The sequence below is a fragment of the Babylonia areolata genome, chromosome 30 (genome assembly GCF_041734735.1).
Source record: "Babylonia areolata isolate BAREFJ2019XMU chromosome 30, ASM4173473v1, whole genome shotgun sequence".
In the NCBI taxonomy this organism is placed as follows: Eukaryota; Metazoa; Mollusca; class Gastropoda; order Neogastropoda; family Buccinidae; genus Babylonia; species Babylonia areolata.
In genome coordinates this window covers 11,803,249-11,819,022 of record NC_134905.1, presented here as the reverse complement: position 1 = coordinate 11,819,022, position 15,774 = coordinate 11,803,249, and the positions used below count along the sequence as shown (strand labels likewise).

Sequence of the window (15,774 nt, the reverse complement as noted above, 5' to 3'; positions counted from 1 at the left end):
ATTGATGCAGGTGGGGACAGAACTGTACAAGCCATTCCTGAAACACAACATCCTTGAAACTATGCAGTTTTCTGTACTGTTCTAGTTCTATAACTAGCCCATTCATCATGGGTTCAATGACACTGGCAGTTGATATACCCATTCACATGTCAACAGTAACACCACATTTTTTTTACAGTAATCACCCTTGACAAACTTTAAGTCTCTAAAAGCATGCAAAAATTCTTCAAGTACATCTGCCCCCATATTTGCAGTTGCAACTTCTTGTTGCACTCGCCCAATGACAGAACTCAGAGCTGGAAACCCCTCCCCAAACTGAAGAGCAAAAAGCTCAGACGCAAATGTGGTCAGTCTTTCCCAGGTCACTGTTTGGTGACATCTCTTCAAAAGCCCCAGTTGCAGCAACACTCTGTTGGTATGCTGAAGGTCTGGCAGCTTCATAGGACGTCCTCTTCCTGATGGGACCAGATTTGATTCCATCCTCTCCAGAATGTCATCATCTAGGTAAAAAAAAAAAAAGAAAAGAAAAAAATGTGGAATGTACATGTGCTTTACCAATGACTTTTTATTACTGACTTTATAATCATGACTTTAAAATTTTAATTCAAAATGCCTTTTGCACTTTGTATACCTGTGTGCACACATAAATTTGAGGACAAGCATTTGAGCAAGTGTGCGTGCGTGTATGAAGTTCTCTTTTACATATTTATTTATGTATTTGTTTATTTATTATCATTGTTATCATTATCATTTTCTTTTGTCTTTAGCCTTTTCAGGTCTCCTTATTTTCTTTGTCATTGAATTTTCATTTCAGTGGTCAGGTTTTCTCTGTGTGTGTGTGTGTGTGTGTGTGTGTGTGTGTGTGTGTGTCAGTGTGTCTGTGTGTGTGTCTGTGTGTGTGTGTGTCTGTGTGTATCTGCAAATATGTTTGTGTGTCAGCAGTGTCAAGTGTGACTGAGGAGGCAAATGCAGAGCACACATGAAGTTCAGTGTGCACGCACACACACACACACACACACACGCACGCACGCACGCACACACACACAGAGTGTGGCTGTAGTCCTTGAAAATCATATATATTCATAGTCTCGTTCAGTTTCTGACACACGTGCGAATGACTGACAGGAGTTATCTTTTCTTAATTTTTTTCATCAATGTTTTCTCAATGATTACAAACTAAAACAAGTCTAACGCAGTCCAGAAAAAAACCAGCAATCATAAAGATGTCTAATGAGGTGAACTACCGGGATGTTTAGGTACTAGGAATGAATATTTGTCAAGCGATCTTCGAAAATCTGATGTACCCCGTTAACCCAATTTCATGGCACCTTCGTTCGGAAATGAGGCCAGGCAAGTGACTGAAAACACCTCTTTCCTAAGCCAAATACAATCATAGTAATATATATTATCATCAAACATCATCAATAAATGAGAAATCTGTTGATTACTTACCAAGATAAGCGTCGATCTTGCTGTAAATATTGTAAATCTCCCCCATTGTTTGTGCCGACGCGCGCTCAGCTGTGTGTGTGCCTTTGTGAGTGAAAAGAGCGGAAGTGACCCGATGGGGTTGTTGTATGCAAATTAGAATCATGCGTCATAGGCAAAACTTGGCGATAAACGAAAGGTAGGTTTGAATTCACGAAAAAATGAGCTTTCCAGTGATGTTTAGTGGGTTTTTTGTACAATATCAGGGAGATTTTTTACGGTGCTCTGAAAATTTGGGAATTTTTCTAACTCAAATTACACCGACTAACTGAAACTTTTTCAAAATTTACTTTGCACCACTGGTTAGCACGTGGTTTCATCTTTCCAGTGGTATGCGCTATTAATAGGTTGACCGAGGTTATGACTAGTGAACGGAGAGTGAACAGTTTAACGCTCCATAACTTCTCAGATATTGATCTCTCAAGCAAAACACAAGAAATGTGAAGCTGAAGAGTCAAACTTTTTATTGACATAATTTTTTATTATCAAATACATGTTTCTCACTGTAAAATCATCATGGAAAAATCGGTAATTTTGTCAGTTCTGGTCACACTTTCTCGGCCAGCTTGACCTGTGGTCCTACCTACTACCAGTACTAAACACACATACACCATTGCATGGGAAGGGAAAACAGACAAACACAAAGCACTCACTATGGGCTGCTTGGTGATGCCCACCAGGTCCTTGACATTGTAGTACTGATGTTTCTCAAAGGCAGCAAACAGCATGTCCATTACCTTCTCTTTGTCAAGACGTGACCGTTTTTCTCCATCTTTCACCCGTCGTCTGTCCTCAAGCTGAGGTAAGACAAACGTTAACAATATCAATGCTGGTGTGAGTGTGTGTATGTGTGCATGGATGGAAATTAAAAAAGAGAAACTGCACAATCGTACAATCATCGACAGTGCAGCATTTGAAAAAAAAAAAGAAAAAAGACAAATGAAAAAGACCAATAGAATTTCAACAAAAAAAGGTTAAAAAAAATAATGAAAACAAAAAATAAACAAACACTAAATCAACAACTACCAGTACCACAGCTGAAGTACACAACAACTGTGTGGTTCATCCATCGGGATCGACGAGGACCATCTAGTCATCCTGGGGGTGGGTGGGTTGGGCTCTGTGGGTGCGCAGATGACTGGTCAGGCCAATCCGCACCCAGAAGGTTCTGACGCAGTGTGGGCAGGGGATGGTGGCGGCTGTCGAGGACTTGCTGGCACTGCTTTTCCTGGCCTGTCTGCATTGTTCTGCTACAGTGATTCTGTTGGCCTCACAGGATTTGGCGCCTTTGTGGACAGCTGAATGCCACTTTGGTCTGTCCATTGCATTCAGCTCCCATGTGTCATGGCTGATGTTGAAGGCCTTCAGAGAAGCTTTCAGAGTATCTTTGAAGCACTTCTTTTGGCCTCCATGGGAGCGCTTGCCATGTTGGAGTTTGCCGTACAGCAGTTTCTACATGGCCTGGGCAGCTGGGCCTGCATCAAGATGGTGTAGATGCTGGGCAAATTTGCACAAGTGAGCACCTCTGTGTCAGGGATCTTCTCTTGCCACTTTATGCCGAGAATTTTTCTGAGGCTGGTGGTGTGGAAGTGGTTCAGCTTTTTTGTATGGCGTTTGTAGACCGTCCATGATTCACATCCATAGAGCAGTGTGGTGAGAACTATGGCCTTGTATACTTTGAGCTTCGTCTCCAGGGTGATGCCTCTTCTGTTCCAAACATTCTCATGGAGTCTGCCGAAGGCAGCGCTGGCTTTGGCGAGTCTGGTATTCACCTCGTCATTGATGACAACTGTGCGAGAGAGTGTACTGCCCAGGTATGTGAACTTGTCCACCGCATTCAGTTGTTGCCCGCTGATGAAGATGTTTGGTTCAACGTAAGGCTTTCCTGGAGCTGGCTGGTGCATCACCTCAGTCTTCTTTGTGCTGACTGTGAGGCCAAAGTTGTCACAGGCAGCAGAGAACATGTCAACACTGTGCTGCATGTCAGCTTCGGAGGCAGTTTTGAGAGCGCAGTCATCAGCAAACAGGAAGTCGTTGATGGTGTCTGTCCTCACCTTGGTTTTTGCTTGAAGCCTCCTGAGGTTGAAGAGTGAGCCATATGTGCGGTACCTGATGCCAATGCCTACATCAGCGTCTCTGAAGGCATCTGTCAGCATGGCTGAAAACATGAGACTGAACAGGGTGGGGGCAAGAACACACCCTTGCTTGACTCCGCTGGAGACAGGGAATGGTTCTGAAGTCTCTCCGTTGTTTTGGACTCGGGCCAGCACCCCATCGTGTAGTTGCTGTATGATGGTGATGAACTTTCTGGGACATCCATACTTTGCCATGATTCTCCAAAGGCCATCTCTGCTAACAGCATCGAAGGCCTTGGTCAGATCGACATAGGTGGAGTAAAGGTTGGCGTTCTGTTCCTGACACTTCTCCTGGAGCTGCCTGGCAGCAAACACTATGTCGATAGTCCTGCGTTCTTTCCGGAAGCCACACTGGCTCTCTGGTAGGATACTTTGCTCAAGGTGTGCTATGAGACGGTTGAGTAGCACTCTGGCCAGAGTCTTGCCTGCGACGGACAGCAGGGATATTCCACAATGGTTGTCACAGGCCCGACGATTTCCTCTGCACTTGTACAGGTGTATGATGGAAGCGTCTTTGAAGTCCTGTGGAACTGCCTCATGCTGCCAGATGAGCTGGAATAGCTGATGAAGCTTCTCAGTCAGCGCCATACCACCTTCTTTGTAGACCTCAGCTGGAATGGAGTCTGAGCCAGGGGCTTTGCCATTGGATAGCAGACGGATAGCTTTCTGGGTCTCCTCCAAAGTTGGAATGGCATCCAACGACTCACTGACTGGCACCTGGGGGAGTCGGTCGATGGCTTCATCATTGATGGTGGAAGGGCAGTTCAGTATGCTGTCAAAGTGTTCAGCCCATCTCTCAAGGATCCCGTCCTTGTCAGTGATTAGGGCAGAACCATCTGCACTGAGGAGTGGAGCAGATCCGGAGGTGGTGGGACCATAGACTTCTTTCAGGCCGTTACAGAAGTTCTTCATGTCGTTCCTGTCTGCAAAGCCCTGGATCTCATCAGCTTTGTTGCTCAACCAGGAATCCTGCATCTGCCGCAGCTTCAGCTGGATGGTGCTGCGTGCGCTCTTCAGTATGTCTTTCTTTGACTGTGACTTGGGATCTTCAATGTGGACTCTGTAGGCTTGGCGTTTGTCTTCCAGCAGCTGCTTGATCTCAGTGTAGTTCTCATCAAACCAGTCTTTGTGCTTCCTGGCAGAAGGCCCCAGGCACTCCATGGCAGTGTTGTACACCGTCTCATGTAGTGCGCCCCATGCTGCCTCCACATTCTGGTTGTCCAGCACGGTGGACTCAAGGCATTCCTCAGGGTGTCAACAAAGCTCTGCTTGATGTTCCCTAAAATGAAATGAAATTATGGTGCTTAGAGCCTCGCCGACCACTAAGGCCATCTCAAGGCTATCGCCGCGTCAATTACTACTACAAGGCTAAAAAAAAACACCCAATTAAAACGAGTCACCACTTCGAACTTTCCACTCCAAAGTTAAAAAAAAAAAACTAAAAAAAAAAACTTCCATAGTTTAAAACCTTCAAATCTGGATAAAAAGGTTCACTTCTTTTAAGAAGTCCATCAGCGCCCACGGAGGGACATCACGAAACAAAGTCTTCAAAGAAACCGCCGTGTAATGTCTGCGTCTAACGTCATGCAGATCCCAACAGTCAAGGAGCACGTGTTTCACGGTGAGAGGCTCGTCACAGGGAACGCATCGAGGGGCCTCCTCCCCCTTCAACAAGTAAGAATGAGTAAAAAAAAGTGTGCCCCGTACGCAGTCTGCACAGCACAGATTCCTCCTTTCTGTTCTTCACCCCCGAAGGGAGGGTCTCCCCCAGGTCCGGACGGATCTGGAAGAGCTTGTTGTCCGTCTGGGTGTTCCACTTCTCTTGCCAAAGATCCTTAACGTAAGTATTAACCTTCCGCTTCATGTCTGTATAGGGTACCAAGGATCTGGACAATTCTTTCTTTACAGCGTTCCTGGCCACCAGGTCCGCCCTTTCGTTACCACGAATGCCAACATGTCCGGGAACCCAGGCCAACACAACCTCGTATCCTTTCTTCGTTGCGAGAGTAAAAGTTTCATAAAATTCCAGCAGTTTGGGATGAGTGATATTCCTGCAGGCGATCGCCTCCAGGGCTGATAAGGAGTCGGAAAAGATCATGAATCTCTTCTGTTTGGAAGAGAGAACCATTTTTAACCCCAGGACCAGTGCGGTCAGTTCCGCGGTGTATACCGAGCTGTCAGACAGGATGTGTTCCGTTGAGGGCCGGTCAGGAAAGGCGGGACAGAACGCAGATGCGGCGACTCCGTCCTCTGACTTGGAACCGTCAGTGAAGATGCCTTGAAAAGTGGGGAATTTGTGGCACAGTTCCGAAAAGTAGGTTCTGTAGGCCAGAGAACTGGTGGTGTCCTTACGGTACGAGGCCAGATCGAATCGGACCTCAGGTGTTGTAAAGGTCCACGGGGGGCTGTCAGGGAACTTAGAGAAATCTGAGATGCCACCGACATCCAGATCGGCATTTTCCAAGTGCGGCTGAATGCGGAGTCCGAGAGGAGGTATGCAGTTTGGGTTGTCTGTAAATTTCTTATCGAAAGAGTTGTTGAATACAGCGTCGTAAGCAGGGTTTGTAGGTTCCGAAAACAATTTCAAATAATAGTTCAGGGTCAGCTTCAGTCTGCGGTTGGAAAGAGGCAGTTCCCCCGCCTCTGCGTACAGGCTGTGCACAGGGGTGGTGCGGAAAGCACCTAAGCTGAGACGGAGCCCTTGGTGGTGTACAGGGTCCAACAGTTTCAGGTAGGACGGTCTGGCCGAGCCGTATACAACACTTCCATAATCCAGTTTGGACCGGACCAGGGCTCTGTAGAGGTGCAAGAGAGTCCTCTTATCAGCACCCCAGTTCGTGTGTGCCACAACTTGGATGATGTTCAGGGCTTTTAGGCAAGATATTTTCAGCTGTTTAATGTGGCTGAGAAAATTCAGCTTCTGATCGAAGACGACCCCTAGAAATCTGGCTTCCTTGACCGCCGGGATGGTGGATGTTCCCAGACGGATTTCAGGGTCCTGATAGAATTGGCAAAAATTATGAAAGTGGATGCATTCAGTTTTGGAGGACGAAAATGTGAAGCCATTCTCCTCTGCCCAACACTGGATTTTGTTGACGCAGAGCTGAAGCCGTCGCTGGATGCTGGCGTACGTGCTGCCGGTTGCATATAAGGCAAAATCATCCACGAACAGCGAGCTGTCCGATCCTTTCTGAACGGATTGAACGATGTCATTAATTTTGATGCTGAACAGAGCTGGCGACAGGATGCTCCCCTGCAGGACACCCAGCTCCTGCTCGTGAATGTCGGACAGGGTGGTGCCGACTCTCACCTGGAATTGTCTGTCTTGTAAAAAATTGTGGATAAACTGAGGCAGGTGTCCTCGGAAGCCGAGCTTGTGCAAGTCGGAAAGAATACCAAATTTCCACGTGGTATCGTAAGCTTTCTCCAGGTCAAAAAATATGGCCACCACATGTTGTTTGTTGACGAAAGCATTTCTTATTGTGGTTTCCAGACGAACCAGATGGTCAACGGTAGAGCGATGCTTGCGGAAGCCGCACTGTTCCTTCGCCAGAAGGCCGTCGGTCTCTAGTTTCCACATCAGTCTACCGTTGACCATCTTCTCCATCAGTTTGCAGATGCAGCTGGTCAGTGCAATTGGGCGGTAGTTGGAAGGGTTCGAGGGGTCTTTTCCCGGTTTCGGCAGCGGGATTATGAGGGCTTTCCGCCAGGAGGGTGGAAAGAAGCCTGTGACCCAGATGTGGTTATAAACTTTAAGCAGGGTGTCCAGGCAGGTTTGGGGAAGGTGCTTTAGAAGTTTATAATGGACTTCGTCCATTCCTGGACAGGAATCCGTACAGGTCTGAAGGGCAGATTTAAGTTCGTTCATTGTGAAAGGAAGGTTGTAATTCTCTGTGTTGTCGGAAAAGAAGTTACATGGTGTTTTTTCTGACAGGTTTTTGGTTTTAAGAAAGCGAGCAGATTTGTTAGCAGATCTTGAGTTCTGTTCTATTGTGGAGGCAAGCAAATTGGCAACTGCTTTCTTCTCTGTGACCAGAGCGTCTGAAAGTTTAAGATGGTGGAAGGTCGGGCATGCGTTTTTGCCCTTAATTCTTTTTAAAACCCTCCACACTTTCTTCTTGGGTGTGTTGGAGGTTAAGGAAGAGCAGAAATCTCTCCAAGACTTCCTCTGGCTCTTTTTAAAAACATACCTGGCTTTCGCCCTCAGCTGTTGATGGGTTCGAACGCTATCGGACTCCGGTCTCCGAAAGACGCGTCGCTGAGCTCTCTTCCGAGACTTGCGGGCCTCCCGACATTCCGCGTTGAACCAGGGCGTTCTAGGGACCTGAGGCTTGGAGGTAGACGATGGGACTGCTGCTTTGGCGCAATCTAAAACGATCCGAGTCAGAGCGTCAGCAGGGTCCTTGCTTTTCAATACTGTTTCTTCCTGCAGCTCCGCTCTTATCTTGGTGGTAAAAAAACTCCAGTCTGCTTTGTCGTAGTACAGGCGGTCAGGCAGAGAGTCACCTTCTCCATCTGTGGGGCGGAGGACGACAGGAAAGTGGTCACTCCCGTGCAGATCGTCGTGCACTTTCCACTCGTAGTCCAGGACCAACGATGGATCGCAGACCGACAGATCTAAACACGAGAGCTTTCCAGAGGACAGATGCAGGTAAGTGGGAGACTTGTCGTTAAGACAGCACAAGTCCATGTCAGAGAGAAGGTTTTCTAAGAGAAGAAGACCTCGGGCTGATGTCATCTCACTTCCCCAGAGCGGGGAGTGTCCGTTGAAGTCGCCCAACAGTAAAAACGGACGTGGGAGCTGGTCGACCAGGTTCATGAGGTCCTGCCTCAGAACACGGACGGAAGGGGGAAGGTAGAGAGAGCAGACAGTGATGGTTTTCTCGAGCGTGACTCTGACTGCCACCGCCTGTAAAGGGGTGCTTAAAAGAACTGTACTGTATAAAAGGGACTTTCGAATAAAAAGAGCGACACCTCCCGTCAACCCCTCTTGCTTTGGTTGAGCGGGTTTAAAAACGGAGTTAAAACCAGAGAGAGATAAAACCTTGCCATCTCTTTGCAGAGTCTCCTGCAGTGCCAGCACTGAAGGTTTCAAAGCACGACAAAGCAGCTGGAGTTCCTGGAAGTTGGCATAGAATCCCCGGATATTCCAGTGGATCACTACCATTAAAAAGGTTTTTTTTAAAAAAAATAAAGCAGCAGCCTATTCCATCGCTACCCCCTGCTCCTCCACTTGCGGTGGCTCAAGGTCCGCCAGGATGGAATATTTGTTTTTTGACATAAATTTTTCGGGTTCCGACCGGGTCGGAATATCCACCACCTCGGCCCCTCCCGATCCCGCCGTGGCCGCAGCCCTCCCCTCCTTGAGTTTTGGAGGTGCGGGGGGCCTCCGGCCACTTCCGCCAGCCCGAGGGCCAGGCAGACGAGAGGCGGGGCGAGGGGGGCCGGGGTGTGGGGTGGGGCGGGAGGCGGACAACGTGCCTCCGCTGAGGCTTTTCTCTCCCGCCCAGCAGCCCCTGAGGACTGCCGCGCAGGATGGGAAGGGGTGGACACAGCGCCTCCACCCAAGGCCAACGGTTCCGACGAGGCGGTTAAGTCGTCCGTCTGCGTTCCTGTGGACGTCGTCTGGACCGCGACGTCCACCGTCCTGGATCTGACGACAGAGGCATACGACGCCTTAGGCGACGCGGCCTCCACCTGTTTCCTTGCCTCAAAGAAGGAAATTTTCTGTTCTGTCTTGACTTTCTGGATTTGTTTTTCTTTCTTCCAGGCGGGGCAGTCCTTCGATGAGGACGGGTGGCCACCTCCGCAGTTCGCACACAGGGCTGCACTGACGCAATCGCCCTGGTGCGCCGCCTTCGAACAGGTGCCACACGCCTCTTCCTCCTTACATCTGTCTGTCACGTGTCCGAATTTCTGACACTTAAAGCATCTCAGAGGGGACGGTACGTACAGGCTGACATTAACTAGCAGGTATCCGACCCGAATGTCCTTGGGGACATCCGGGCAGCAGAAGGTGAGGAAGAAAGTGTTGGTCGGGACTCTGTCCGACCCCTTCCTCACCGTCACCCTGTACACATCGGTCACTCCCTGAGAGGACAGTTCGCTCTTGATCTCGGCCTCAGACACACCTTTCAACTCCGGGCATCTGATGACTCCCTTTGAGCAGTTGAGACCTTTGTGAGGGGAAATCTTCACTGCCCTATCCACGAAAGTGGTCGCCTTGAGAAGGAGCTGTGTCTGTCTTTTGGATTCTGTCTGTACTAAAAACGCTCCGCTCCTCAGCCTCTTGATGGATCTGAGCGATCCTGCCAGACACTGAAAGCCCTTCTGGACAGCGAAGGGGCTGAGAGCCGACAAGGGCTTGTCGTCATCAGCGCCCTCCATCACTAGCCACGATGGCCAAAAACCAGAGGTCTCGACGACCTCCGACTCAGAGTCTGAGTCGTCCGTTCCCTGTCGTCGTCTTTTTCCGAGTTTGGGGGGGTGTATTTGTTTAGGATTCATGTTGAAAGAAAAATGTGAATTCATCCCTCCCTTACCCACCCACCATGGGGTCCAACTTAGGGGCCAGGGTCAAGGGAACACCAGATTGACCCCTTCCAGGTTTCTGGAGGGATATACAACCAGCAGCCCAGCTCCAACGTGCTCCCCCCCGATCATGCCCAGCTCCCGGGGACAGAGAGCCGAGCACTACGGGGGTTACCTTCGTCAGCCACTAAACTGCCAGTCTTGACCCAGCCCCACGAAGGGGTAGCCGATTGACACACACAGGCCAATGTGTGCCGCCTGTCTTAGGAGAGGTCCGAGCCAAAGGGATGTGTTGAGAGCAGCGTGCTCTCTCAATCCCCAGGATCTCATTCCCCTCCATCACAGGTCGCGCCGCACGGCAAACACGGCGGGCCTAAAGAAGGCCGCAGAGAAAAAAAGAATGTGGAAAAGAAGGCTTGATGGGGAGCTGAGGACAGAAAAGAGGCGGTAAAAAGAAGAACAAAGAATAGCGAAAGGGACAGTGGGTCACGTTTAGTTTGGGCCTCACTCACGACCTGTTCGGCATGGGAAGCCCTATCAGGGGCATCAGTACAAAACCACCACTTATTCAGCCCTAACAGCTACGATGGCTATGTAGGCTGTCAATTAAGACCTGGGACCAGAGCACCAAACCCCAAGAAGCACTGATGCCCCCGCCGACATAGCTCGCTCGATCACTGGCCACTAAGCCTCCCGACCACGACAAGGTAGTGACCCTCCCGGGAGTGGGTCAGGAGAACACCAGCCTGACCCCCTCCAGGTTTCGGGAGGATGATGTTCCCTAGCTCCTGCTTGTTGACATTCAGGAGTTTGGGTGCTTTCATGCCCTGAGGCCGTCTCTTGGGCTGGATGTGGAGGTTGAGTTTGGAGACGACAAGGCGGTGGTCTGTCCAGCACTCGGCGCCGCACATGGCCCTCGTGACTCATACGTCCTGCCTATCCCTCTTCTTGATGATGACAAAGTCGATGAGATGCCAATGCCCAGAGCAAGGATGCATCCATGACGTCCTGTTACAGGTAGGGAGGCAGAAGACGGTGTTTGTGATAAGAAGGTCGTGCTCGGCACATGTCTGGAGAAGTAGTTGACCATTGCTGTTAAAGTTGCCAACCCCATGCTTCCCAATCACACCTTCCCAGGAGGTGCTGTCACAGCCAACTCTCACATTAAAGTCACCACGAATGATGAGCTTGTCTGCGTTGGGAACAGTGGTGATGACAGCGTTCAGGTCCTCATAGAACTTGTCCTTGATCTCATCCGGGGTGGTCATGGTGGGCGCGTAGGCGCTGACAATGGTGGTAAACTTCTTCCCATTGCATAAGGGGAGTTTCATCGTCATAAGGCGATCGTTCACTCCTTTCGGGGGGCCAGCCAGCTTGCCAACGAGGGTTGTCTTCACTGCAAAGCCAACTCCAGCCTCACGTCTCTCTTCAAGTCCGCGACCACTCCAAAAGAAGGTGTAGCCTGTGCCTCGCTCACAGAGTTCGCCTTCTTCTGCCATTCTGGTCTCACTTCACTCGCAATGAGTGCTGTGCGTCTCAGTGGTCTGTCCGAGTCGCCTCTGTCCAGAAGCGTACGCACATTCCATGTGGCAATGGTCAATGGGGTGCTCCTTGTTTTCTTCTTTCTTTCCTTTGTGTGTCGACCGCTTGAGTAGGGTCCCCGTCAGCCGCGGTATGCTGACTAGGGTGGTGTGGAGCAGGCAATGTTTAGGGCACCTTTTCTAGCCCCTTCCTCATGCCATGGAGGTGAGCAGTGCTGTCCTGAAGAGGGCTGCTCAGTAGCTCAGGGGGCTGCCGATCTCCACCGCTGCTCCAGTCGGTGAAAAACGACCCTATGGCCTGAGCCGCCTGTGTGCAGGTCCGTGGCTACGACTGCCAGTGTACCCACACCTGTCGCTTCGTTGCTCGCCTGTCACCACAGGGCTTGTGGAAAATGATGGTATGGGATGACGGATGACTGATGATTTGCGCAATGACTTTGTTTATAGCGAGGAGGAATTGTGCACCGTCGACCTCACTCTCTTGTCCGAGACCGTCTGTATCCAGAGGTCAAGACAACTGGAGATGGAAACGGATGCAGTGGATGACCAGGATGTCCTATGTCAATGTGCCTCATCCTTCCCTCAGCACTCCACAGTGCTCTACTGCAACCGCCTTCCTCTCCGTTGAACCATGAAGGTTTCTTCCACAGAGTCCACCAGATCCAGTCTTCACATGCTTGGGTAGACAAGCTACCCTCACCTAGTTTAGCCAGCCTGTCAAAGCTGTTGCCCAGGGGTTGGGCGCTGCCGCATGCTAGCAGCTTCTAGGACCCATAAGTGAGAGCTGGGTGCCGGTGGGGACCAACAGAGGACGAACCACTCCCGGAAGAGCGTGACAAGCCCCCCCTCTGGAGGTACTACCCCTCCGGTGCACCCCCTAACTACCAGTACTACAAATAAAGTATTACTACACACACAACAACAAATACCTTTCACACCCTAAAGGGGGTCCAGCTGGTTTTTCCTTGACCCCATCCCAGGGGGTCACTAACTTGTAGTAGTCAGGAGGCTAAGTGGCCAGTGATCGAGTGAGCTAGGTCGGCAGGGGTGTCAGTACTTTTGGAAGTTAAATGCTTTCTTGACCTTACTTGACAGCCTACACAGGCTATGTAGCTGACCAGGCTGAATATGTGATTGTTTTATACTGATGCCCCTGGTTAGGCTTCCCATGCTGAACAGGTAGTGAGGCCCAAACTAAAAGTAACCCGCTGTCCCTTTTGCTGTTCTCTCTTCTTTTTATTGGTTATTTTTCTGTCTTCAGCTCCCCATCAAGCCTTCTCTTCCACATTCTTTTTTCTCTGTGGCCTTTTTCAGGCCTCCTATGTTTGCCGTGCGGCACAAAATCAAATCAAATCAAATAATGGTGCTTAAAGCCTCGCTGACCACCAAGGCCATCTTAAGGCTATCGCCATGTTTGCATCTACTTCAAGCCAAGGGTAAAAATGTACAATAAAAACAAGTCAACGTTTGAAGCCTTCCACTTAACATTTCAAAACCTTCAAATCTGATTAAAAGTGTTTACTTCTTTCAAGAAGTCCATTAGTGTCCAATGAGGGACATCACGAAACAAAGAATTCAGAGAATCCGCCGTGTAATGTCTTGTGTCTAACGTCATGCAGATCCCAACAGTCAAGGAGCACGTGTTTCACAGTGAGAGGCTCATCACAGGGAATACATCAAGGGGCCTCCTCCCCTTTCAACAAGTAAGAATGAGTAAAAAAAAAAAAAAAAAAAAAAAAAAAAGTGTGCCCCATGCGCAATCTGCACCACAGAGACTACTCCTTTCAATTCTTCACCACCGATGGGAGGGTCTCTTTTAGGTCTGGACGGATTTGGAACAGCTTGCTGCCTGTCTGGGTGTTCCACACCTCTTGTCAAAGATCCTTCACATAAGTGTTCACCTTCAGCTTCATGTCTGTGTATGGTACAAAGGATCTCAATATTTTTTCTTTTACAGAATTCTTGGCCAGCTGGTATGCCCTTTCATTACCATGAATGCCAACATGGCCAGAAATCAGGCCAAAATAACATCATACCATTTCCTTGTTACAAGTGTTAAAGCATCGTAAAATTCCAGCAGTTTTGGATGTGTCAGATTCCTGCATGCAATCGCCTTCAGGGCTGACAAGGAGTCTGAAAAGATCATAAAACACTTGTTTTTGCAGTTCCACAGTGTAAACTGAGCTGTCAGACAGAATGTGTTTCACTGACGGCTGGTCAGGGAAGGCAGGAAAGCAGATGCAGCAACACCCTCCTCCGTACCATCAGTAAAGATTTTCTGAAAGGTGGGAAATTAATGGCAGAGTTCAGGAATGGTAGGTTTTGTAAGCTAATGAACTTGTGGAATCCTACAGTATGCTGCGTCAATGGACAGATATTTCCGGATGGAACTGATGCGCCGCAATTGACAGTAGCAGGATTGACATGTCTGACTGACAAATTTTTGTATGGGCAGCGTGTTGTCATGGACAATGCCGACTGAACTAGAAGAGGGATGGATGTACTGCCAAGTTTGACTGGGTCAGTTGTGATGGAAGAGAGTTTTTGTTTAGTTCCTATGATCACTGCTTCAGTTTTGTCCAAATTCAATTGTAACTTATTTAGAGTCACCCAGTTTTGAATTTCTGCAGAAATGTCAACCTTGATAGATGAATAAATACACGCACACAGACAAAAAAACAAACAAAACGAGGGTGGTACCAGATTACAACAATGCACCCTCTCCAGAAGAGCACCTCAAATATAACACAGCAAAAACCTGTTGTGGTTGAATAGTAATACAGTTAAAAACAAAAACTGCTGGACAAAATTAAACAGTACAACACAATACTGCTGAGCATACTAATACAGTACAATACAATAATGTTGGACAAAAGCAAAACATTACAATACAAAATTGCTGAACAAAGTAAAACAGTACAATACAACACTGTTGAACAAAGTAAACCAGGACAATATAGTACTAAAGTAAAACATAGTACAATAGAATACTGAAGTAAAACACAGTATGATACCATACAATACCAAAGTAAAACACAATACAATACTAAATGCACAGTACAATACAATGCTGAAGTAAAATACAATATAACACAATATAAAATTAAACACAATATACTATACAATACAATACTTAACTATACTGTGTATACTATACTTTACTATGTCACAGTAAGTATAGTATACACAGTAAAGTATTGTATAGTAATGTAGTGGAATGATGGCTTAGCAGTAACACGTCCGCCTAGGAAGCGAGAGAATCTGAGTGCGCTGGTTCGAATCACGGCTCAACCGCCAATATTTTCTCCTCTTCCACTGGACCTTAAGTGGTGGTCTGGATGCTAGTCATTCGGATGAGACAATAAACCAAGGTCCCATGTGCAGCATGCATTTAGCGCACGTAAAAGAACCCATGGCAACAAAAGGGTTGTTCCTGGCAAAATACTGTAGAAAAATCCACTTCGATAGGAAAAACAAATAAAACTGCATGCAGGAAAAAATACAAAAAAAAGGGCTGGCGCTATAGTATAGTGACACGCTCTTCCCAGGGAGAGCAGCCCGAATTTCACAAAGAGAAATCTGTTATGATATAAAATGAAATACAAATATAAATACTATACTATACTATACTATACTATAGTAAAACAGTTTAATACAATGATGTTGAACAAAGTAAAACAGTAAAATACAATACCACTGTACAAAGTAAATACAAGTCAATACAATAGAATACAATACAGTACTATACAATACAAATTAATACTAAAGTAAAACATGGTACAATACAATATTGAAGTAAAACAGGGTACAATACAATACAATACTAAAGTAAAACACAGTTCAATACAATTTTGATGTTTCTCCTTTGCAAGAGAAGATGAGCATGAGCTTTATACTGGGTGGGTCCCTAGATGACTAGTAAGTTCAATCTGAGCTTTGAAGTGTCAGTCGCACTGTGGACTGGTGAAAAGCTGGATCTGTCCAGGTGTAGGTGAGTCAACGCTATGGAGATGTGTTGATGCTTAAGCTCTCGCACTCCGTCAGCTCAAAACAAAGTGCCAAAGCTTCAGCTTCAGTGG

General features: G+C 47.8%; 1 protein-coding gene across 1 annotated transcript in view; it reads right to left on the bottom strand.

Moving 5' to 3' along the window:
- The window catches only part of LOC143275277 (general transcription factor IIF subunit 2-like), a 99,306-nt gene that overhangs the window by 16,915 nt on the left and 66,617 nt on the right, over positions 1 to 15,774 (bottom strand). The window contains exon 6 of the mRNA XM_076579261.1: positions 2,142 to 2,285. Coding sequence (XP_076435376.1) covers positions 2,142 to 2,285 — 144 coding nt within the window. The remainder of the gene's footprint in view (positions 1 to 2,141; positions 2,286 to 15,774) is intronic.